Source organism: Gracilinanus agilis, chromosome 3 (assembly GCF_016433145.1).
Source record: "Gracilinanus agilis isolate LMUSP501 chromosome 3, AgileGrace, whole genome shotgun sequence".
NCBI lineage: Eukaryota > Metazoa > Chordata > Mammalia > Didelphimorphia > Didelphidae > Gracilinanus > Gracilinanus agilis.
The window spans coordinates 250,864,332-250,891,219 of record NC_058132.1 but is presented as its reverse complement, the minus strand read 5'-3'; the positions used below and the strand labels follow the sequence as shown (position 1 = coordinate 250,891,219).

At 35.1% G+C, this 26,888-nt stretch overlaps 1 protein-coding gene across 1 annotated transcript in view; it reads left to right on the top strand.

Annotated features, from left to right (window-relative positions):
• The window catches only part of HAT1 (histone acetyltransferase 1), an 81,673-nt gene that overhangs the window by 839 nt on the left and 53,946 nt on the right, over nucleotides 1–26,888 (top strand). Inside the window, exon 2 of the mRNA XM_044666507.1 lies at nucleotides 20,062–20,166. Coding sequence (XP_044522442.1) covers nucleotides 20,062–20,166 — 105 coding nt within the window. The remainder of the gene's footprint in view (nucleotides 1–20,061; nucleotides 20,167–26,888) is intronic.

The following is a 26,888-nucleotide window of genomic DNA, read 5'->3' as shown; positions in this document are numbered from 1 at the left end:
CATCCCGAGGGTTGGAACTTCTTTTAAACACATTAACATTGCTTTAATTTCTATTTTTGTCTTCCAATTATAATCAGACCCCTAATTCCTTTTTCCTCTATTAGACTTTAATAAAACTCAAATGAGATAAACTAAGTATGGTATTTAGTATAGTTCGTTTTTATTGTTTTAGTTTATTATGTTAGTTTATTTTACACTATACAGCATATAAGACTATAGAACATCTATATCAAACTATAAGTAAATCAGTCTCAAACTACATACCTGCAATATTTACTACACTTGTTATTAAGTCCTTTCTGACTCTTCCTGACCGCATTTGAGATTTTCTTGGCAAAGATACTGGAGTGGTTTGCAATTTTCTTCAGTTCATTTTACAGAGGAGAAAACTGAAGCACACAAGGCTAAGTGACTTGCTTAGAGTCACACAGCAGGTAAGTGTAGGAGGCTACATTTAATCTCAGGTCTCATTGACTTAAAGCTCTATACACTGCCCCAGCTCCTCAGTCTAGACAAATAGTGAAAGCACCAGACATTTTAAAGACCTACTATCTAGGGTGCAATCTGAGGGCCACTGGTTGTTTGGCCTTCAACACATTAGTCTAGAACAGTGATATATGGAACCTTTTAGAGATGGAGTGCCCCTGCCCCCTCCCTACTCCCCAGACCAAGTGCTCTGCCCACCCCTCTCCCCAGAGACTTCATGCCCTGCCCCTCCCCTTACCCCACACAGGGAGGGAGAAAATGCTCCCATTGGGCTGCTGGGCAGAGGGGTGGGTAAAAAGAGGAGTGTCCTCAGAGTGAGAGGGGGAAGGGGAATGGCACCAGCATTCCATTCCCCACCCCCCCCCAGCTCTGCCACCTGTGAGCTGTCCCCCTTACCCCTGTGTATTCCCATTGAGAGGACAGAGGGGTGGTGGATGTGAAAAAATGTCATCAGGCACAATGGAGAGGGGTGGGGGAGCAGGGAGGGCAGCCAGCATGCCCACAGAAAGTGTTCTGTGTGTCACCTTTGGCACTCATGCCATAGGTTTGCCATCACTGGTCTAGAAGCACAGAATTGCTAGATATAAATGTGTAATTTAGAAATAATTTTATCCAGTGCTGACACTTTGCAGAGGAGGAAACTAAGCTTGGACTAGCACATAATAAGTAGCACTGGAACCCAGATCTCCTGATTTACAAGTTCATTGTTCTTTTCCATTCCACCTAATTCCTTCTCAAAACTTAAGCATTAGGGGCAGCTGGGTAGCTCAGTGGAGTGAGAGTCAGGCCTAGAGACAGGAGGTCCTAGGTTCAAACCCGGCCTCAGCCACTTCCCAGCTGTGTGACCCTGGGCAAGTCACTTGACCCCTGTTGCCCACCCTTACCAATCTTCCACCTATGAGACAATGCACCGAAGTGCAAGGGTTTAAAAAAAAAAAAAAACTTAAGCATTATAAGGATGATATTAGGAAATAAGTATTTTTTTTGTTGGTTTCGAGATAAGTAGAGAAGTTGGCTTGAGAAAGAATAGGAGTTTCAAATAGCTGAGCCAGAGTCAGTTTCAAGTCTAATGGTTTTCTTGTGGCAATTACTCTTTCTGGGAGTGGCATTTTGCAAAGTCACACAGGGACTCTTTCTGAGGGCTGTAGGATGTAACATCTTTGCCTCACTCTCACTGTCTGACTGAAAGACCTGAAGGAGCTTAGTGTTTTCTTTTTCCAACTTGGGAAACACAATTGACTATCTATTACAGTTTTTATGGATTGATTTAACTGAGAAGACCAAAGAAAAACCTGGTCTTTGGTTTGGACTCTTGAGTCTGCTAAGTCTCATAGTCCTAACTTGATTCTTGTTGAAATTCAACCAGCTAGCCTTTGTTATTTTTATAACATGAAGGCAAAGTTAAGAAATACAATGATAATATTGTTAGGTTATTTAGAATAGTAAAAAGTTGGGTTGGTCAGATCAGGAAGGATTAGTGTAGCCTATGAAAACAGAAGTGGTTCCTTGTGGAACCAGGGAGTTTTATTTGAGTGGAGTTAGAATCCCTTAGAGTTAGAAATCCTTTTTATTCTTTATATACTCTCAATAAATAGTTAATTTTTTTATGAGTCTCTTTAGCATCCTTGCACCTGGCCCTGAAGAGAAGTTCACATATGAGCTTCATTTCACTTTTATCACTGAAGATACTTTTGGTTATATCTATCAAAAGTATCTATAAACAGTTTTGAACCTTTATTTGCATAGTTTTCCCCATTTATTTTTACAGCATCCACATCTATAAAATGGGGATGAGAATACTTAATCTGCCTTGCTTAATGCTCTATTGTGAGGCTGAAATCAAGGAATGTGTATAAGATCTTTATACTTCGTAAGGTATTTATTACCTATTGCTAGACACTGGAATATAGAAATTAAGAATCTATTATAGTTGTATGTAATTGTGGTTTGTAGTTCATTCTTTACTTCTTTCTTCAGCTTCAGTGTAAGTCTGCTGAGCCTAGGGAACCTATATTTTCTTGTAAGTTTTATTCTTTGCAAAGGACTATTTTACCACATCTATCTATTGAACAAATCTGAACTAAAATAAGAACCATTTATCTTGCTTTTTTTTTGGTAGCAAAGATGTTTATTTCCATTGAGTGAATTTAAAAACACATGTATGCTGGGGAGTGGGGTTTGGATAGACCCAAAGGAACCCCCCTCTCCTCCAGGTGATTAGAGGAGGATGTAGTGTTTCAAGAAAAAGGAGGGAAGGTTTCTGTGATTGGGCTACATGGGAAACTTTTGCCTAGCACAAGAAATATACTGTCAATCTTTTGGAATGTTCCAGGATGCAACTTTGAGAAGATAGAGGAAAGCATGGGTACTGTTCAGGGCATGCTGACCGTTGAAGACTGGAACATTACAAAGTCATTTTCTCTTTTTAAAAAGTTTATTTTCAGTTACATGTAGTAGCAATTTCTTTTTTTTTTTACATTTATTAATATTTATATTTTAGAAAAGTTAACATGGTTACATTATTTATGCTCTTATTTTCCCCTTCACCCCCCCCCCCCACCTCCCCCTCCCCTGGCTTGTAGTAGCAATTTCTGACAATCATTTTCTGATATTTTAGTATTCAGGTCCTGTCTCCCTCCCCCCATTGGTAAATAGTTCAATATAGGTTATACCATTGCTTTCATATAATACAGTGGTTCTCAAACTTTTTTGGCCTAACGCCCCCTTTCCAGAAAAAATATTACTCAGCCCTCTGGAAATCAATTTTTTAAAATTTTAATAGCAATTAATAGGAAAGATAAATGCACCTGTGGCCATCACTGCCTCCTGGATTGCTGCAGCACCCACCAAGGGGCGGTGGCACCCACTTTGGGAATCACTGATAAAATACATGTTTCCATATTACTCATGCCATAAGAAAAGACATATCACACATACGGTAAAAAAATAATGAAGGAAATAAAGTGGACGATGGCATATTTTGATCTGCAGTCAGAGTGCAACAGTTCCTTCTTTGGCTATGGATAACATTTTCATCATGTGTCCTTTGCAGTATCTTGGTAACATCCAGGCACTGATGTCCCAATGGTATAGAGCTCTGGCCCAGGGCTGGAGAAGGAAAAGGGTAGAGGACCGAGAGATAGACAGAGGAGCAATAAATGGAGTCAGGAGCTTGCCCACCAGCACCTTTTCCCTTATCCTACATTTATCTTGCTTTGCTGCAAATGAACCTGACTTCAAGTTTTGGTTTTGGTACTGTGTACCCCTCCCCTAAGCCTTTCCCTTAAAACTTCAATATTTATTAATATTACTGAAAAATGAAAATGCATTTATGTGATACAGTTAATTAGGAATATGCCTTAAATCAATTAATTTTGAAAAGAGGAGGGCATGTATTATAGGAATTTGTTATTTTGGACCAGATCTGTGTTTTCTTTTAGATGATTTGAACAGAATTGATTTGTATGTACAATTTTATTGAATCTGGAGGAAAGATGGGAAGGAAAGGAAAGAAAAATTTATATCCTAAATTTTAATATTGGGTATAAAGAATTACATAATCTTTCATCTTCCTACTATAACCAAACTCTTAATTCCTTTTTTTCCCTATTAGACTATAATAGAACTCAAGTAAGATAGTCTATCTTGTTGACTTAGAATAGAGGTAAACCATAATATTTTAAAAGTTCATTTTTATTTGTTTTAATAGCATACTTTCCATTTCAAAGCATATAAGAATCGACCACCTACACCAAACATAGCCCCATTTATTCATTTATTTATTTATTTTGCTTTTTAGGCCCTTATCTTTCATCTTGGAATCAATATTGTATATTGGTTCCAAGACAGAAGAGTGGTAAGGGCTAGCCAATGAAGGTTAAGTGACTTGTCAAAGGTAGGACAGCTGGGAAAGTGTCTGAGGTCAGATTTGAAATCTGGACCTCCTGTTTGTAAGCTTGGCTCTCAATTCACTGAGACATCCAGATGCTCCCAAACATAGAATTTTAGACTCAAAAAGTACTGTCAAATCTAACCTTCTCATTTTACACATGGAGAAACAGGTACAAAAAAATTCATTCATTCGCTCAAGGTTATCTAAGGTGAAATATCTACAGTCCAGTTCTGTTTCTAGTACTCTTTTCACTATGCCACAAAAAAAGACAATGGCCATTTTAATTTGCATAGCATATATTGAACATTTATGAGGAAGGGAGGTATATATAGTTTTACCAAGGACTATTTTTCAAAAATTTAATTAAATTTTTTTTTACAAATATCTCATTTAATCCTTATAACCATGAGAGGCAGGTACTATTATTATTATCCCCATTTTACAGTTGTGGAAACTGAAGTCAGGTGACTCGCCCAAGATCACACAGCTCAGACATGTATGAACATACATGTTCAAATTTGAACACTGGTATTCCTAATTACAGGCTATAAGGAACTAAGGATGGAAACAAGTGATTTAGTAGTTTATTTCAAAGGTTAGTTATCTAACCAGCATAGTAGTTACTTCTATTTGAAGTATCTCTGTTTGATGTATCAAACGCTTCTTTTCTCCATTACTGTTAAATCTATAGAATTAAGGTCTTGAATGAAGATGAATTTGGTTAGTATTTTTTTAGTTAGTCCTTTGTTTTCTAAGACAACTGCTTGCAAAACCCAGTTGTTTTAATTGATATGTTTTCTCTAATTTCTCTTTTTTAAACATTGTGTTTTTTCAAGTATAGAGACAGAATTTTAGTGCTTAAAGGAAACAGATAAAATCTAGTTGGAATTAAAAAAAAGATTTAGGACTTTTACTTGAATTACATAGACATTATTATGGACTTAAACACAAATGACATATGCAAAGGAACAGCAAAAGAGAGTTCTAGATGAAGCCACAAATCTTTTATGATATATAGCTTGTTTTTCCTTTTTAAGTATATAGTAGATTCAATATTTAATTTTCAAAGTGATATTGTTTGTCATTGTTTCCTTCTGACTTCCTTCTTTCTGTTCCCTTCTGTGTATTTAAAAAAATCCTTTAATGACCTAATCTTCTTTCTTGGGGGGCGGGGTGGCAACCCTTTTAGTAGTCTTATCTCCCTTGGAAAAGGTAGAAAAATAAAACCATTGTAACATATGTATAGTCCAGCAAAACAAATCCCCACACTGGCTGTTTCCAAAAATGTATATTTCATTCTGCACACTGAGTTGATCACCTCTATCTGAGGAAGTAAATAGTATGCTTCATTATTGTTTTACTGAACCTTCTAGTCTTGAAATCTTCCAAAATTGTTTTTCTTTATAATGTTATTGTTAATGTATATAAATTGTTTTCTGAGTTCTACCTACTTTATTCTGTGTCATTTCATACCAGTCATTTCAGGCTTTCTGAAACCTACCCTTTTATACTTATATCTATCTAAAAGAATACATTCATGTACACATATATACCATTACATTCATGTACCACAACTTGTTTAGTTATTCCCCCAATTGATGAATATTAAATTCTCTTGGCTTCCAGTTCTTGGCTGTAACAGCAAAAAAAGCTGTTATAAACATTTTTGTACATAGGGATTACTTAACTTTTGGGGGAGTATAGGTCTGGTGATTATGTGTCCAGCAATCAAAGGGTATGCACAATTTAGTGACTTGGGCATAGTTCCAAATTGCTTTCAAAACCTTGTTAGACTATTTCGCAACTGTGCCAACAGTCAACAAGTATTAAGTGCTTACTGTGTGCCAGGCACTGTGCCAAGCAATAGGGATATAAATACTTGCAAAAGAAAGCCGTTTTCTTACCCATGGCAGAGGAATACTCCATTGTGAGAAGGCTACTGGGGTAGGTGGACATTGTAAGATCTGACTGAAAGCCAAGCATGGTGTTGAAATCCAGAAATCAGAAGTATTGTCAGTGGTGCTTTAGTAGTATAGTACTTTCTTGACCTCTCCAACAATTTCATTTTTTTTTCTTTTTCTTTTGTTCATCTTTTCCAATCATATAGGCAGGAGGTAGAACCTCTGAGTTGCTTTAATTTGCAGTTCTCTAATTATTAGTAATTTGGAGCATTTTTCATATGGTTTTTGATAGCTTGAATTTCTTTGAGAACCACTTGTCCTTTTGACAGTTTATCTGTTGAGGAGGAGATCTTGTTCTTGTATGTTTGAATTCATTTCTTAATTTATCCAAGATCATTATTGGAAATTTTTGCTATAAAAGGCCTCTCCAGGTTAACTTTCCTTTTCATTTTAATGCATTGGCTTTGTGCAATAATTTTTGTTTTGTGTAATTTAAATTGTTTTCTTTTGAGATTCTATCACTTTGGTCACAGGTCTCCTCAGTTTCCTTTGCCTAGATCTTTAGCTGATTTACACCATTTAACCTGTTAAACTGGAAAAAAAAAACCCACAGAACTATTAAATAGTCAGAAAAACCAAGTCTAATCAGGAGAGGCATATGGTACAAATAATTTAGGCCTCCACACAGAGTCAAAAACTGGCTACTCTGGGTACCGTATCCCTGGGAGTGACACCATACTAGATGACAGCTCCAAGGAATAATGAAAATTGGGGAGCTTATATATATACACATACATACACCTCTTGGGGAACTGAGGACCTGAGCATACAGTTGATGAGCTTTACAATTGCTACTAAGAAATGGGGAGTCCTAGACAGGATTATCTGGGAGAGGCTGATGTTTTACTGGGACACAAAAAGGAAAGATCCAGCCCAGGTCTGGGGCTACCAGAGAAAGGACTTTGATCCTGGGGGAAACTACTAGGACAAAAAGGGTATTTAGCATATGATTGAGTCTGCTATCTCCACCTAAAGTACTTTAAGGTTTATCCTTTGTCTGAAACTCTGTAGCTGGGATTTCCCTCCTGGAGAAATTCTCATGTGACAAGGTCAAACTTAGGGTCTCAAGGTCTCAAATTGCTACAAACTTGGGATTTCTAGATTGGTTTCTAGATTCCACATTTACAAACCTTAGGATTCTGTTCTGGGATTCTGTTTTGGGTCCTCTTTTCTTCTTTCTCTAAACCAGTGATTCCCAAAGTGGGCGCTACCACCCCCTGGTGGGTGCTACAGTGATCCAGGAGAGCAGTGATGGCCACAGGTGCATTTATCTTTCCTATTAATTGCTATTAAAATTAAAAAATTAATTTCCAGGAGGCTAAGTAATATTTTTTCTGGAAAGGGGGCGGTAGCCCAAAAAATTTTGGGAACCACTGCTCTATACTATTTGATGATCTCATATTGATGAGATGCCTATGCACTCAGTTAGCATCTTTATCCTGAGGAGTAAATCTACAATTCCCAACTAAAATGAAACCCTCCTTTTGAGGATCAAACTCAGGACCTTCAGCTTATGAGACTGCCTACTGTGCTAAAGAGTGATTCAGCTTGGGCTTGCCCCAGATGGGGATGATGGGTCCACTCGAGTTCCAATAAAGAGTCTATTGTTAGTCTGAGACTAGTGAAGTTGGACTCTCCCTAGGGAGGAACTCTCATATGACAAGGTCAAAGCTGGGGCTTTTACCTTTAAGCTAAGTAAACTGGGGTTCATTAACTCTTTCTAGGCTACAAGTTTGGGGGCTTCTAGATTCCACATCAACAAAACCAATACTAAGTTATTTTGAAAGTTACTGCTTTGTAATGTGGTTTGAGATGTACTCCTAGGCATCTTTCCTTGCTTTTTTCATAATTTCTCATTAGATTCTTGACCTTTTGTTCCTCCATATGAGTTTTGTTATTTTGTCTACTTCTATAATTGTTTGGTCTGGCATTAAATAAGTAAATTAATTTAGGTCATAGTCATAATTATAATTTGTTGGTCCAGCCCAGCAATAAGCAGTTAACATACTTCCAGTTACTTTGTTCTGAATTTCTACAAAGTATTTTGTAATTGTATTCTTATAGTTCCTTTGTGTAATGGCAAAGAATTTGAAATTAAAGGCATGCCCATTAATTAGGGAATTTGTGATGGAATACTATTGTGTTATAAGAAATAATGAGCAGTATGCTCTCAGAAAAACCAAGGACAGCAATAAGAAACAATGAGTTAAAAAATTTAATTAATCTTTAAAAATTAAAAAGACTTATATCTGCCAGTGCAGGTGATCTCTCAGATCACCTACAGTTCTAAATAATGTGAGTTAAAATATCCTTAGGGCTGTAATTCTTATTCTGTTATCTGCTCCATACTATTCTAGAAATCTGAAGACCAGTAGAATTCTTTGATCCCAGATTACTTTTGATTCTATGAGCATTTATCATTATGACCTTTTAATATTCAAACCAGAAAGGAAATCCTAGATGCACCATCAGATACCTTTGTTTAACTTACTGGTATATTTTTTCCTTATCTTTTTCTAAGAACTCTAGTCTACCTTCTGTTTATTTTAGCAATTTTGTTATAAAGAGAAATTTTTTTTTAAACTCTTAACTTCTGTGTATTGGCTCCTTGGTGGAAGACTGGTAAGGGTGGGCAATGGGGGTCAACTGACTAATAAAGAGAAATTTTAGGTGACCTGAATTCTCTTCTCCTTTGTCACCTTTCTTTAGTGGAATAAGGGAGTTCAATTAATTAGAGCATTGGATCTGGAGTGATGAATACCTTAGTTTAAGACTTTCTACTGTCACTAACTATCTTTGTGACCCTGGGCAAATCATTTCTTTAATCCTGTTTCCTTATCTGTGAAATGGGTTTTGTAGGGGGCCAGGGATTGAGGAGAGAATTTACTTCCCTGGGTTGTTGTGTGGATCAAATGATACATTAACATATATAAAGTGTTTTTCAAACCTTAAAGTGCTTATGTGGGTAGCTATTATTTCTTTATCTTCCAGAAGAGTAAACATTTTGGGAAAAGTATAGAGGGTAGAATTATGCATGTATAATAGTTTGCTTTGGGTAATTAACATTTCATATTATAACAAAAATAAACTTAAGCATTAAACAGTTAAAAAAGGATAACCTTCCTATCTTTGTGATAATGTAAACTTATTTCTTCTTAGTTCATGATCACTTTGTATATATTCTAAGTCTTTAAACCATTGTAGACCTCAAATCACAACAAATTTTTGATAGCTGTCTTTTATCTGTCACTTATTATGAACATTTTCCCTGTGTGTAGTGTTATATTTGGAAATTTGTATTTACTTTTTGAATTAGGAGAATTCCTACTCTATGTACAATATTCTGTGTACAGAATGACTGTGCTAATATGCATTGAAAGAAATAAGATGTTTTGATAAGAAATGGTAACATACAAAATTGCAATCCTGTCAGAACTTTTCTTAAATAATTGATTTCAGTCCAGTTTTTTTCCTTTTTAATTTTTGAAAATTTATTCATTTATTTTTGAATATTCCCATGTTTCCATGATTCATTTTCTTTCCCTCTCCTGTCCCAGAGCCCACAAGCAATTCCACTGGGTTGTACAAATGTCACTTGATACCTATTTCCATATTATTCATTTTTGCTATTGAGTGATTTTTTTTTAAAGGCCTAAACCCCAAATCACATCCCCATATATACATGTGATAAGTGGTGTCATATGTTTTGCTTTTGCATTTCTAATCCCATAGTTCTTTCTCTTAATGTGGATAGCATTCTTTTACATAAGTCCTTCAGGAGTGTCCTGGCTTGTTGCATTGCCACTAGTAGTAAAGTCCATTACATTGATCAATCCAGTTTTTGATAAATCTCACTTTGCTAAATTCATTTCATAAATTGCCTGGGAAAGAATTACCAGGAAAATTGGAAAAGAGTCTCAAAGAAATTAAGTTTAGACCAACAGTTTATACTAAATTCAAAATAACTAAAAACTCTGAATATTAGTGCTAATGTTACACCTTTGACTGAGTAAAAGGGAGCATAAATTCTTAAACCATACCAAGACTTTGGGGATATCCTGTTATATATAGACAAGTTACAAAAATATATAAAACCAAAAGCCATTCTCCAGGAGAAAAATAGTTAAAGGATATGAATAGTTTTCAGAAGATTTGTAAATTACTACAAAACTTGCAGAAGAATGCTCCAAATTACTAGTAACAAGAAATGCATAAATTACAACCCTGAGACTTTACCTCATAACTAGCAAATTGGCAAAGCTGACAAAAACAGTTTGTTGCTTTTAGAAGGGTTATAGAAATGAAAGGGTATGCTAATGAATGCATTATTGGTGGCTTTGTGAATTTATCCAACCATTCTGGAAAACAATTTGGAATTATGTAAAGAAAGTGACTGATATGTCCATACCCTTTGACATAAATTTCTATTGCTAGAAATAGCAGAATACCAAGCAACACTGCTTGGGGTAACAAAGAATCATGAACAAATTAGATATCCATTGTTCGGAGAATGTTTTAAACAAATTGGTACATGAACATAATATAATACATTATTGTGGTAAAAGGAAGAATAGGCACAATGAGGACAGACAAGGAAAGGCTTCCATGAACTGATGCAAAATGAAATTGGTAGAACCAGAAAAACAATATACACAATCACTACAGTAACGATAAAACTGAATTCTTCAAGTTATAATGATCAAGCTTGGCTTCAAAGAAGTAATAGATAACACCTTTCACCAAGATGGGGGACTATGGGTACAAAATACTACAGATAATGTCAGACTTGATATATTGGTTATTTTGCGGAATGTCGTTGCCCCTTCTGTTTATCATAAAGGATGGTTCTCTGGGAGGGGATAAGAGAAGGAATATAATGGCAGATATAGGTGATATAAATAACAAGATCTGACATCTTTATAAATTTAAAATTTTTATTTTAAAATTTCAAAAATAAAATACTATGCAAGATGCAGCATAGAACAGTAGAAGTGTTGAAAATGTAATCAAATGATCTTCCCATGATTTTTTTTCCCATCTTTTAAAACCTTTATAAAAGTTCTGTTTCATTGCTCCCATTTTGACTTGGTGGACCATAGGTTCTATAATCTAACATGCTTAAGGAAAAGGAATGTATTCATTTTTGTCTTTGAAATCTAAAGTCTCATACAATGCCTGATGCTGAGTGAATGTTTAATAAATGTTTGTTGAATTGGACAGAGACTGTGGAAATGAAGTACTTTATCTTTTAGAGAGACATGGCAGATGGACAATAAACTGGGTTTAGAAATAAGTAAGAGGAAGATAATGGGCTAGCATTTGGGAAATTGAACAGTAATTCCAGTAATATCAAGCTCTTCCTTAAAATAATACCAATCTTTTTTAATATTAATATTTTTCAGATGGTACCACTTGGCTAAGAATCATAGGATACCAAATTCTCTCAAAATCATAGGTCATATAAAGGATGATGGAGTGATATGATGGATATAAATAGGTTATGGCACATCAGCAACAATGAACTGTGCGTAAAAACTGATATCACCAAAGATATTTGATTGGAAAGGGAGGAGGACTAGCAAGAACAAGATGCTAAACTGTTGCCTACATAATATTAAGAGAATGATGCCCTGTGGAGAATTTATGTGAGGACATGTGCAAGAATAATACCATGTATTAAAACTCATATTAAAGTGTTTTTTCTTTTAAAATAAAAAAAATCAATTCCCATATGTATTCTAAAATCAGAACATGATTAACTTTATGGTTTCTGCCTCTACATCTTGAAGGAGTACTCTTAAGTTTGTTAATGATCAATAACATTTTTTGGGGGGGATCCAAGTCAGCAAAGGCTTTATTTCTCATATGGTTACAAGTCAAGGCATGGAGAAGCATCAATTGACAAAGAAGTGTATCCCTTTTTACAGGTGGGCCTCTGGATGACCTATTTATCTTAGGTACTTAGATATACACATATATACACAGTTAGGCTATATTCAACAACTTTACATTGTGAACTGTAAAATGGATAATTTTGAGTACATTAAATTGAAAGGTTTTTTTGTACAAATAAAATAAATATTGCCAAGATTAGAAGGAAAGCAGAAAAATGGTGAGGGAGGGGGCTTAATTGACAGCCTTTCAGATAGAAGTACTCATACCTAAAATATATAGAGAACTCTGCCAAATTTATAAGAATAAGAGCCATCCCCCAATTCATAAATGGGCAAAAGATATAATCAGACAAATTTTAGATGAAAACATTTTCTAGATCACTAATAATTGTCAACCATAACAATTCTGAGTTACCATCTCACAAGCATCAGATTGGTTAAAATGACAAAATAGCAAAATGACAAATGTTGGAGGGGATGTAGAAAAATGGGGACACTAATACATTGTTGGTAGAGCCGTGAACTGATCCAATCATTTTGGAGAGCAATTATGCCTAGAAAGTTATAAAATTTTGCATACCCTTAGACCCATTGCTGGATCTGTTTCTCAAGGAGATCAGGGGAAAAGGAAAAGAATCTTTATGTTCCAAAATAATTATAGCAGCTCACTTTGTGGTAGCAAAGAATTGGAAATTGTAGGGATGTCCATCAATTGAGGAATGACTAAACGAACTGTGGGATATGATTGTGATGGAATACAACTGCACCATAAGAAACAATGAGCAGGCTAATTTAAGAAAAATTTAGAACTACACAGAATAATGAATAGTGAAATGAGTAGAACCAAGAGAATATCATTTACAACTACAGAATTAATACTAGAAGAATAAATTGTGAATGTTACCTCCAGAGAGTGGAACTGAAAGGTGAAAACAGGAAAGATTTAATTCGTATGAACATGTTGGTCTCCCAGAAAATGCCTTCTGTGATTCTGGGAGTGGAGAGCAGAATCTGGGACACTTGTGGATAAATTATATTAATACATTTTTTAAAGTAATCAATTATTTGATTTTGTTTTCAGTACTATAATTCTTTAAGATGCCCACACAGTATCTTGCATATTTTGTATAGCAAGTACTTAATATTTAAACCAAAATAAGAAGTTTATAGATTAGTTTCTTCAGAACTTTCCTACTCCCCCAATTATTTTCAACTTTGTCTAAATTTTGTCCTCTCCAGTTGAATTGAAAATTCACTTAATCTAGTTATCACTGAATATTTCCATTAATTAATGTTTTAGATAATACTGTATTTAGTGTACATCTAATGTTTTGATGCTGTTGTCTTTAGTTTATAATATGTAGTCATCTTTTCCAAAGCACATTATATAAGGTTCAATGTCTACTAGTATTAAAAAAAAAAAGAATTTCTATTTCTAAAACAGGAAATTCTGACAGGGATTTATTCAGCAAATATTTGTCTGCTACATGCAGAACATGGTACTAAAGACACTGTACTAAAGATACTAATATAAGTATGTATTTAGAAACATCAAACTAGCATCTTTAAGCAAAACTATAGATTTATGATGATAGTTTTGCTTTGCTTCTAATACACATATATGATATGTTAAATCATAAGTTCTCTTTCAGGTGCAAAATTACTGACTTGCTATCAAAATACTTGGGGTTTTTATAATAATGTGATATCATTTTGACACATCTCTACTGCCCATATACTTTTCATGATGATATACATTTATGAAACCTTCACATCTTTGTATCTCTGCCATGGCATCTAGTACAGTGCCTTGCATATAGGAGACACTCAAATATTGATTTCTTTACAATTGTAATCTAAAAACAGTTGAGTAAAATAGCATGTGATTTTAGAGGTAGTACATATAGTCATATTGTTTTCCTTTTGTTAATGGTAGAGGTGTATACTTTACATGTTACTAATAATCTTATTGCTTTTGATTTGAGTTTTGTGGCAATTTGAAGTCATCTTAATTTTTGTGGTTGTAGATTTAGATATATTCTTTTGGTTTTGTCTTGTTCATTATCACTTCATATAAGTCTGTCCCTAGTTTCATATTCACTATTCCTTATAACAATATTACATACATATCAAGTTTTTCTGCTATTTCACAAGTTAGACATGGTTTGTTTCCCTTTTTTTACTTTTACAAAGAATTCTTATGACTATTTCCATATTATAATTTTAACCCCTCTTCATAAAATTCTAAAGCCTTTAATATTCTATAATATGTCTAAGTCTATATAAACTAGAAAATGAATAATGAATATTAAGATGTGCTTAGCATTCATTTTATTTAAAATGCTGTTGTAATCAAACTTATAAATCAAAGTTATGAATTAATTTTATTCTCTTTTTCTTTGTAGACTAGATAACTGTATGGAATGATTTTATCAATTAATTAGCAAACATTAAGTGCTTAAATGTGACAGACAACATACTAAGGGCTGGGGATACAAAGAAAGTAAAGTTTCCTACTTTTAAGGAGTTTGGAAGGTGACCTTTCTAACAGCTAAGGGAACTCAGAAAGGCCTCCTGCAGAAGGTAGGATTTCGAGTTAAAATTTGAAGGAAGCCAGGGATTCTAAGAGGCAGAGGTGTAGCAGGAAAGTGTTCCAGGAATGAGGGGTCAGTTACTGCAAAAGCACAGAAATGAGAGATGGCCAGATGTAGTGTCTTGTGCAAGAACAGCAAGTCAGAATAGCTATACATATGTACATAGATTGTAATGTGGGGAGTAAAATGTTAAGAAAACTGGAAAAAATGGGAACATCCTGGTTGTGAAGTACTTTAATAAATGCTACCATAGAGACTTTATATTTGATCCTGGAGGTAATTTGAGAGCCAGCGGAATTTATTAAGGGAGGATGTGACAGATCTGAACTTTTTGGGGAGGGTAGACTGGAAAGGAAAAAAGACTTGATATAGAAAAATTAGTTAGGAGTTCAACCGAAAAGGTGATGATTGTATAAATTTGTTTGTCAATTTCCAAGAATTTATATCTTATTCTATAGGGAATGGAGAGACAAAGAAGCTTTTTGATCCAGAAGGCCAAATAGGAAGCTGGTATAATAGTTCCCAATAATGTGTGATCCTGAACTACAGAGAATGGAAGAAAAGGATGAATTTGAGAGATGTTACATAGGTAGAATCTACCAAAATTGGCAAATGATCATAGAGGTTGAAGGTGAATGAAAACTAGAGGATGACTTTGAGATTGAAGGATAGTGGCTTTCTCAACAGAAATAGATAAATTAGCAACTAGGGTAGGTTTTAGGGGAAAATAATGAATTTTAGTTTGAAATGCCTGTAGGACTTTTAAAATAGAGATGTCTTGGGGGCTTTTGGTATTTTGTGAGACCTCTTGAGTTTAGAAGAGAGAATTGGATTGGATAAATAGACCTGGGAATCATCTGTATAGAGATGCTAATTGAGCCCTTTATAGCTGTGGGAGTGAAGAGAAAGTTTAGGGAAGAGCTTTGGACACTTAGGTAGCATTGTGAATTGGGAGCTGTACCTAGAGTTTGGAAGACCTGAGTTTGTCTAGTTCCAGATAATAACTAACCCTGGGCAAATCACTTAATTCTATTTGCTTTAGTTTCCTCATCTGTAAAATGATCTGGAGAAGGAAATGGCAAACCACTCCAGTATCTTTGCCTAGAAAACTTCAAATGGGGTCAGGAAGAGCCAGACACCAATGAACAACGCCAGAAACAACTGAGAAAGACCTTGGCTAATACTCTCAGGCGGGAGTGGGACTTGAATCCAGCTAAGGAGACTGAGGAGTAGCAAGATAGGAAAAAGCAGTATCTTGACAGTACAGGGAGCAGAGGGCTATATTATCAACCACTTTAGGTTTAGAGATGAGAAACCTGAGGTTTGGACCTATGCCAGTCAATAAGTAACAAAACCTGGACTCAGTGATTCATAGAATTTCAGAGTAGAAAGGGGACTTGGCCATCTAATGCAATTTTTGCCTGAAAAATTATCTGCAGTAGACAAATAGCCAGTAAGTGGTCATCCATTCTTTTCTTGAAGATTTTAAGAGAACAGGAACCCATAACAATAGACATAGAACAGTACTCTAGAAATAATATGAAATTGGAAAGTTAGGAATGGAATTGGAATTCTGTCTCAGCACCAAGGTAAACTTGGACAAGCCATTTAATATCTGTAATCCTCAGTTTCCTCATCTGTAAAATGAAGGAGTTGGATTCGATTGTCTTTCTTTGAGCTCTCTTAGAGCTCTAAATCTTTAAACTTCTGAATCTTTTTCCACTTTTGGTTAGCTTTAATTGTTAGGAAGAATTAGGAGTCTAACACTGAAGCATGGAACTCTTTCTTTGTACTGTCTTGTCACCACACATGATATTTTCCATTATTTTGATACCACAGATATTTTGCAGATATGTGCAGCATTTTAGTTTTAGGTAATGTGTAGAATTTCTGGTAACAGATTATACAAAGAAAATCAACAGCATCTTGAATTTTTAAGATAATTTATCTGTTTCAATTTATATACTTTTCAAAACTAGTGATAAGGAGAACTAAGTAATATTTTCTACTTTATTCATTCTACTCTTTTTATATAACGTCTTAAGAAAATAGTTTCTAATGAGTTTGTTTCTAATAAGAGAGGGAAAAATTGTAGGGAGTGAATAAGCACCTGTCCAGCATCTACTATGTTCCAGGTGCTTTGTTAAATACTTTTGTTACAAATATTATTTCACTTGATCTTCACAACAGCCTTGCAAAATGTTATAATTATCCCCATTTTATGGTTGAGGAAACTGAGGCAAATAGAGGGTAAAATAACTTGCCAAGGGTCACATAGCTATTAAGTGTTTGAGGTTGGGTTTGAGCTCAGGGCTTCCTGACTTTAGGCCCGCCACTATATTTGCCATGCTACTTAGTGGCCTCTGTTCTTATTCTCTAAAATTGTTAATAGAATTTAGTCTTTTTTTAAGCTCTTTTTTTGTCTGTCAGTTTCACTTATGTAGAATTCCTTAAGGAAGATAAGTTATGAACTGACATGACCTAGAAGCAGATATTTAACATTTATGGATATTTTAGTGATACTTAAAAATCTTGGGGTGGGGGGAGAGAGAGAGAGAGAGAGAGAGAGAGAGAGAGAGAGAGAGAGAGAGAATCTTGAGTAATACTGCTACTTTGAAAATAATGAAATTCGACATTGGCAGCAATTGTAAAATGGCAGCAAAGCCATTGTTCTTTTAAATTGACATGAAGGCCAAATTTTTGCATTGAGTCTTAAGCTAAAAGATTTCAACAAAGCTATCCAGCTTACTGTGGGAGTGACTTTAATTTAGCAATATTATCTCCTCTTCAAAGGTCATGCCAAAAGAATACAAGCACTGGCAGGTCCTGCCAAGCTAGCTAGACAGGCTTAGACAGACCTGATGAGAAGCTGCATGACTTAGGAAAAAAGTACACCAGATTTGGACCTAGAAGGCCCATGTTAAAATTCTTCTGATATTAGCTATATAACGCTCCTCCTTCTTTTAATTTTTCTGGGCCTCAGTTTCCTTGCCTATAAATTGTGCTTTCTACCTCACAGGGTTGTAAGAAAAATCATTTTGTCTTTTTTGTAGGATGTTACAATTCACAACTTTTTCTCCTCCAAGGCTATATTGTTTAAAACGAATGACCCAAGTTTCTTTGCTTTTTGCCAAGTTGATGACAAACCATTATTTGATTCAATACTTGAGTTATATAACATTTTAGGGTCATAAATTTACTTTCCTCAGAAAAGCCTTGTTAGGGGAGGTGTAGTGGTATGTGGATTATAAGTATAATTATACTCACTTTTTAGATGATGAAGTTAAGGTTGTGGCTTATCGAGAGTCACAAAGCCAATTTGAAGAACTGTTAAATGAAAGTCAGGTTTTCTGACTCCAAGTACTTTGGCCTTTTTACTACTTCTAAGTTTTGCAAGTATAAAGGAAGGGCTGAAGTAGGGTGATTTAGTTACCTTGGGAAGTTGACCAAATATGCTTAGTTCCTGCCAAAGCTCTTGTCTAATAATTGGTAGCCAAAACTTGTTAGATCACTGGATATGGTGTGTAAGTCTTGTTTTATTCCTTCATTTGTCTATATTGGCTAAACAGTAAAGATTTTGTTTGAAAGCCATGTTTTATATGAAAGCTGCTTTGTCACCTTAATAGTACACAATTGATAATGTGCATTAGCCATTCCTGCCCCAGCAGTATTTTTTCCAGCATTAAAAATGAAATATATAGTAGTTGCCAAACACAATTTTCTCCCCCCCCCTTCCTTTTTTTTGAGAGTAACTGGATCTTTGACATTTTAAGACATGCCATTGGCACTGCATGTGTTTTGGAAAACACTGTGTAGATGTAAATCCTGTCAGGGAAATCACTGTAAACAGGTTTGTATAGTATGAAATATATCACTATATGTTGACTAAAGAAGAGCTCTGTGTTCTGATATTTTCAGACTTATTAATATATAAAGAAAGTCTACTTTGTAAGCATCCTCTTTTTAAAATATTGAGTCCTTTCATTTTGTGAAATTGCTAAAAGAAATGTAAAACTTTAATTAATAAAAGGAGCTTGGGGTGAGCTTTGATTTTATTGGTACAGAGTCATCTTCTCTACAAATTATATCTTATAAGTATTATACATCGTACATAGTTTAGTGCCCCAGACACTGAGAGACTAATGACTTCACATGGCTCTGTGTCAGAAGTAGACTTGAATCCACATCTTTCTGACATTCAAGTCAGCTCCCCATCTACTATGCTGTGCTGACTCTGATTTGAGACAAGTTCTTTTTATTCATTTTTAAAATCAGAACCTTAACACTGAATATCAATGTAATCAACTAAATTTGCTTAGCAACTTAAAAATCTTAATTGGGTTATACTTCATTCCATTAATTGATTTTGGCCTGCATATATGACTTGTTTGGTGTAGGGAGATTTTGCAATGAAGAATTTCCCTGGAGCAATTTGGACCATCAGCTATTTTTTACTTTATATTCATGAATCATCCTTACTCCTGGTTTTGCTTTCTATCCACTCTGCTATTTTGCCTCTCAAAATGTGCCACAATTTAACCTTTTTGTTATTATTGGACATTTAGGTTTTTTCTTCAATTACATGTAACTATTTCCTGTCCTCCTTCAGGTATCTTCTGGCTTGCTTGTGGGCAAGTAATTTAATCTCTCAGCCTTTGTTTCCTTATCTAATGTAGGAACAATAATTTTATCTACTTTTATAGAATTGTTGTGAATATATAATAATGATGATGATGATAATAGCTAACATTTATACATCACTATAAGTGAGGCATAGCACTAAATGCTTTGCAATTATAGTCTCATTCGATGCTTACAACAATCTTGTAAGGTACATGCTATTATTATCCTCATTTTATAGACGAGGAAAACAAGCAAAGATTAAGTGATTTGCCCAGAGTTACACAGCTAGTAAGTTTCTGAGGCTTGATTTGAATTCAGGTTTTCCTAATTCTAGGTCTGTGGTTGTATTCACATTGTAAAGTGGTTTGCAAACTTTAGGGCTCTATACAAAAGCCAGCTATTTTTAAGCACCATTTGCAGGGCATATTCCAAATGTCTTAATTATTGGGTATGATTTTTGCTACTTTTACTATTTATTGCCATAATTTGAGATTTTAATAGTTTTTATGTTTTGACTTTAGCTTCCCTAATATTATTCTGATTTATAATTTTACTTAGCATTTAAATAACTTCTAATCAAGTGCTTTTGATCCTCTCCCTTTCCCCTACAGGATTTGGTGCAGTGGAAAAATTTTTAGTGGAATACAAGAGTGCTATGGAGAAGAAGCTGGCAGAGTACAAGTGTAACACCAATGAAGCAATTCAACTTAAATTAGGTATGATCAATTTTAGATATTTTAAATTCTGTGTTCTTGGAATATGTACACTTCTTAAAAGTTGCTTATTTTATATTGAGGTAGGATTCATTTGTGGGAGAACTTTGTAACTTTTATACATATAATTTTCTATAACTGCTTTACAACTTTCTACTTTCATATGAGCCAGTTTACATTGTACTATAAAGAAGGTAGCTATAGAATATAAAAGAAAGGAGTAATAGAGATTTTTTTTATTTAAACCCATACCTTCCATCTTGGAGTCAATACTGTGTATTGGCTCCAAGGCAGAAGAGTGGTAAGGGTAGGCAATGGGGGTCAAGTGACTTGCCCAGGGTCACACAGATGGAAGTGTCTGAGGCCAGATTTGAACCTAGGACCTCTCATCTCTAGGCCTGGCTCTCAATCCACTGAGCTACCCAGCTGCCCCCAATAATAGAGATTTTTAATATTGCAATAGTTAGGTCAATAACATTGTTGTGGCTGGAGGACTGGGATAACTACTGTCTATCAACTCAGAAAGAAAGGAAGCCAGAATGGAGATTTCCTTATTTAAGTATGCTATATTAACAATATTCCCTTAAGCTAACTTTCTGATAATATTGACAAAAATATTCTTTTGTCAAGATTTGTCTGGCACAACTTGTTCTTTATGAGCCCCATGATCAAGGAACTTAGTCTACCAGGATGATAAAGCACATAAACAGATAAATAAATGTAATTGAAGAAGTGAGTATTAACAACTGTATTATGTGAAGTTGAACCAAGGAGAATTAGGAGAAATTGTAGAAAGTGACACCTGAATCTTGAAGAATTCTAAGAAATGCTTGTGAGGAGGGAATACATTCCGTGGATAGGAAAGAGCCTGTGTCAAGGCATTGCAGATAAGGGTGTCAAGTTCAGAAATCAACTAGTTTAGCTGCAGCTTAGTGTAGAAGAAGAGTAGTGATGAAATAAGTCTGGAAAAGTAGAGTGGAGCCAGATTATGAAGGACTTTCAATGTCAGGCTGAAGAGTTTATTAGTTCAGAAGCAATAGGGATCCATTGAAGATTTTTGAGCAGGATGATATGGTCAGACTTGTGCCTCAGTAAAGTTTATGTTAGCAGTTCAATGAAGTAGAAATTGGGGGAAAGAGCTAGGAAGCTTGTAGAACAAGGAGCTACTATAGCTGTCTAGGGGAGAGATTATTGGGGCATTGTAAGTGGAGGAGAGAAAGGAATAGTAGGGTGGGGAAGATGTACTGATTAGAATTTTAAGAACTGAAGAAAGATTAAAAGACTGTGAGGTTATAAAACTAGGGTGATGATTAGGATGTTGATGATCTCCTTTAAGAATAGGAGTATTTAGAATCCAAGAGGATCTACCAGTATCTTCTCTCTAGGTTTTCATGATACCTCCTCTCTTCCTCCTCCCCCTTCCTTCTCCTTTTCTTTCTCTGTCCCTCTCTTCTTCTCTCCCCCTCTCCCCTCCACCTTCCCCAGCTGTCTGATTGCTCCTTATTTTTTAAAACCCTTACCTTCTGTCTTAGAATCTATAAGTATCTAAGGCAGACGAGCCTTATGGATTAGGCAATAGAGGTTAAGTGACTTGCCCAGGGTCACACAGCTAGGAAGTATCTCAGGTCACATTTGAACCCAGGTCCTTCCAGCTGCAGGTCTGGAGCTCTGTTCACTGTGCTACCTAACTGCCTTTTTTTTTTTTTCCTAACTGCCTTTTAATTACTCCTCCTTAATCTCTTGCTGGCTTCATGCTTGCTTACTGTGGGTATTCCTAAGGCTTTGTCCAGAGCGCTTTTCTCTTTTGCCACTATATTATTCTATACTATTTCACTTGTTCTCTCATACCTACTTACTTATCCAACCTTAACCTCTCTCCTGATTTCCAGTCTTGCATCTCCATCTGTAGGCATCTCAAACTTGTGTCCAAAATGGAACTTTTTATCTTTTCCCCACAAATCCTTCTCTTATTACTCTTTTTATTTTCATTAAAAGATAATTTATTTTACCAATTACATGTAATAACAATTTTTATATAAATTTTCTGAAGTTTTAAGTTCTAAATTGTCTCTCTTCCTTCCCTCCTCCTTTCCAGAGATGGTGAACAATTTGATCTGGGTTATATGTGTATTATCATTCAAGACCCATTTCCATATTGTTTACTGTTTAAGAGAATACTCATATAAAACCAAAATCCCCAAATAAAAACCCAAATAAACTAAAGTGAAAAAAGATATACTTTGATCTGCATTCTGACTTCAACAGTTCTTTCTTCCAGAGGGTGGATAGCAGTCTTTGTCATAAGTCCTTCAGAATTGTCCTGGAACCTTGTAGTGCTTAAAGTATCTGAGTCTTTCACACTTGATTATCCTACAAGATTGCTGTTACTGGTACAGTGTTCTTATGGTTCTGCTTATTTCAGTCTGCATCATTTCATGTAGGTCTTTCCAGCTCTTTCTAAAATCATTCTGCTCATCATTTCTTACAACACAATAGTATTTCATTACCATCGCATACCACACTTTGTTTAGCCATTCCTAAATTGATGGGCATCTCCTCAATTTCCAGTTCTTTGCCTCCACAAAAAAAGATCTGCTATAAATATCTTTGTAGAAATGTAGGTCCTTTGTCCTTTTTCATTTTATCTCTTTGGGATACAAGCCTAGTAGTAGTATTACTAGATCAAAGGGTATGCCCTTCAGGTATAGTTCCATATTTCCTGCCATGATGTTTGGATCAGTTCACAACTTCACCCAACAATATGTTAAATGTCTCAATTTTGCCATATCCCCTTCAGCATTTATTACTTTCCTTTACTGTCATTTTGGCTAATCTGATGGATGTGAGGTGGTACCTTAGCTGTTTTAATTTACATTTCTCTGATCAAGAGTGATATAGAACATTTTTTCATATGATTAATAGCATTGATTTCTTCATCTGAAAACTGCTTGTTTGTATTCTTATACATTTGACTTAGTTCTCTATATGAGAAATTGGACCTTTATCAGAGAAAGCTGTTCCCCTAATTTACTCATAATATCACCCTTTATGTCTAAATCATCTTAGGGTAGGGTGTGAGATATTGGTCTATATCTAGTTTTTGCCATGCTGTTTTCCATTTTCCCAGCATTTTTTGTCAAATAGTGAATTCTTATCCCAAAAGTTGGGATCTTTGGGTTTATCAAACACTAGATTGCTGAGGTCATTTTACCCCTAATCTATTCCATTGATTCATCCTTCTGTTTCTTAGCCTGTAACAGATTATTTTGATGATTACTGCTTTTTATTACAGTTTAAGATCTGGTACAGCTAGGCCACCTTCCCTCACATTTTTTCCTCCACTAAATTCCCTTTATTTTCTCCATCTTTTATTATTTTTTCTAGTCCTATAAATAATTTTTTGTTAGTTTGATTGGTATGGCACTGAATAATTTAGGTGGAATTGCCTTTTTTTATATATTAGCTTGGCCTACATCTGAGCAATTATTTTTCCAGTTGTTTAGATCTGACTTTTTATTTGTATGAAAAATTATTTTGTAATTTTGTTTATGTAATTCCTGTGTTTATCTTGGCAAGTAGATTTCTAACTATTTCATATTGTATAGTTACTTTAAATGGAATTTCTTTATTTCTTGCTGCTGAACTTTGTTGGAAAATATAGAAATGCTGATTTATGTGATTTTCTTCTTCTTTTTTTTTAAACCCTTACCTTCCGTCTTGGAGTCAATACTGTGTATTGGCTCCAAGGCAGAAGAGTGGTAAGGGTAGGCAATGGGGGTCAAGTGACTTGCCCAGGGTCACACAGATGGGAAGTGTCTGAGGCCAGATTTGAACCTAGGGCCTTCTGTCTCTAGGCCTGGCTCTCAATCCACTGAGTTACCCAGCTGCCCCGATTTTATTATTATTCCTGAATCTACCACCAACTTCTCAGTTACCCAGGCTCACAATCATGGTATCATCCTCTGATCTTTACTTTCACTCTCTATATCCAGTCTGTTTCAAAGGCCCTCTTGATATCTCATATCCTGCTCTCTCTATCTGAGACTGTTGCCATCTGTAAAAGGGGAAATTAGGGTTTGCAGACCCTCATCACTTCATGCTTAGACTGTTGCAATAGCCTGCGTGTTTTCCTGTTCCATCTTCCATTTTGCTATCAAACTGATCTCCCTAAAATGCAAGTCTGACCAAGTCACACTCCCCATTCTATAAACTTACCTTTCACCTCTAGGATGTAAGATTAAAATTTCTATTTACAGGAGGATCAAATATGAAATTATCCATTTGACATTCAGAGCCCTTTATAATCTGGACCCTTCCTGCCTTTCCAGTCTTCTTATACCTTACTTCCTTCCACATATTGTACCATCCAGCAATACATAGTGGCCTCCCTTGCTCTTCCTCTACACAGACATTCCTCCCTACTTTAGGCATTTTCACGGACTGCTCTCCATGCCTAGAATGCCCTCTTTTCTCATCTTCATTCTTGGCTTCCCTGGCTTCTTTAAAGGTTCAAGTAGAATCTCACCATTTATAGGAAGCCTTTCTTGAACTCCCTTTATGCTAGTGCCTTCCCTTTGAGTTTATCTTTATCGTGTAAACACTTTATTTGTACATAGTTGTTGGCATGTTGTCTCCCTTCATTACGCTGAACTCCTTGAAAGCAAGGACTCTTTACCTTTCTTTATATCTCTAGAGCTTAGCAAGTACCTTATATAGAGGAGATTCTTAAAAATGCTTGTTGATTTGACTGTACAATCCCCACCAGCTCTGAATCTATGATTCTGTGAACCTTAAGAACATGTAATTTTCTTGAGTATACCTGGCTTTGGAGTATAGCTCTTACCAATAGTAGATGAGAACATGTCTATAACCCAAGACTTAAGATCCTTGCTTGAAGCTCAGAAAGGTTAGTTGACAGCTCCATCTTCACAGAGCTAGTGAACTCCGTTCTTCATGACTAGTAGGTTATCTCTGCTGTTTTTCTAAGTTACATATTAAAGCTGAACTTTGGTTTCCCTAGATTTTTGGATCTATGTTTTTGAAAGTATGTTGTATTTCTTTCAAGATAATTTTGTTAAGATTCTGTCACTAATTTTAATTAGATAAGGAAATAATGAAGACTATAACTTGTTTGCATTTTAAAACAGTTTTCAAAGTTTTCTGAGTAACTTGAAGAATAAGTGCTTCTAAATATGTTAAATCTGATGGCATTAAAGTTTTACTGATAGGGGTTTTTTGGTGTTAGTTTTATGTAAAGTGTGTAGATGTGTGGGTGTTTGTTATATACTAGCACATGGTACATAAGTATACTTGATTTACTTGGAAGTACATTATTTTAGGAACTAAGAATTAATCAGCAAGGCTTCTGAGCATTCTAAAGGTGTATCATAAAGTGATAAAGGTATATCACTAAAGCTTTATGGAATCCAAACTTTTTACTTACATTTAAACAAAATTGCTTTTTCTAATTTTCTGTGTAGATCCTGTTGCAGGAAGGGGTGTGTCTGGATAGGATTCTCCTGGAGATAGGCTTGGAGAAGTGACAAGTTACTTCAGGTAGTGATTAGCCCGAGGCTAATTGACTGTCAAGGCAAGCAGAACTTATAAGACTTGGTGAAGTAAAGAAAATGTTAAGTAGAATATATTGAATATAATTTAAGAAAACAAGTGAAGTAGTTTATCATTTTATATTTCCATTAAAGTTCTTTTGCTTTATAAAGGTTAAGCCTTTGGTTATATGGAAAATTAATATATGTGGAATATTTCATTCTCCAGAAATATTAACAAGATATATATATGAAAATTTTTATCAACATCTGCTTGTTGAATGAGGTGTTCTGTGTAATTGAGGGTTAATCAGAAATTTTTTTGTTTCAGAATGATTATGTAAATTAGTAACAGTAGTACAATGATCTGTGGTTTAATTGATATGGATACTCCCTACACTGATTTAGATTGAAATATCTATACCTCAGTTAGATGATCTTCATAAGTTGCTCTTATCAAAACTACAATTCCCTACTGGACAAAGTTTTGATGATGAGCTTTTCTCTTGTCCTCAGATAACAGGTAATTCATCAGTGAGCCTATATCAGCCTTTTCAAGCTTATGTCATGCTAGAACTTATATTCTGATATAGCTTTGTAGAATACAAGGTCACTAACAAATAGTCCTAGCAGGCTAACTTTAGTGGAAGTTTGGGGTCATTCTTTTGGTTACTATTTCTAAGTTTTGTTCATCTAACAAATGAGTTGTCCTAGTCAAATAACTAACCAAACTTCTTTAAACAACATCTTTACTTTAGAAGTATAACTAATGAAAAACAATCGGAACACTGAGGTGGCCAAAAGAGCCTGAAAAATAAGCAAACACTTGTTCTCCTTGCCTGCAGAGACATGGAAGCCAAGGGCAATTCTTGTTTAGAATATGAACCCATTTGTGAAATACTACAAGGGATGGTGGAAAACTGTGAGCAATGGCATCTCAAAACATTGAAAAGAAGAGCCTGCTGAGAGAAATTGGCATGAGATCCCTATATATTTTTTGAAGAAATGACAGTGGCCCTTAAAAGAAGATGAAGTTGGAAAGAATATCTGGACTTGAACAGACTTGTAGATAAGAACTCAGTTCTAGAGGTATTAAGATTTTGAAGGTATTCTGGGATTAGCCTTTCAGGATATCTCAAGGAGCATAAGATTTCCAAAGGATAAAAGATCATGGAGAAT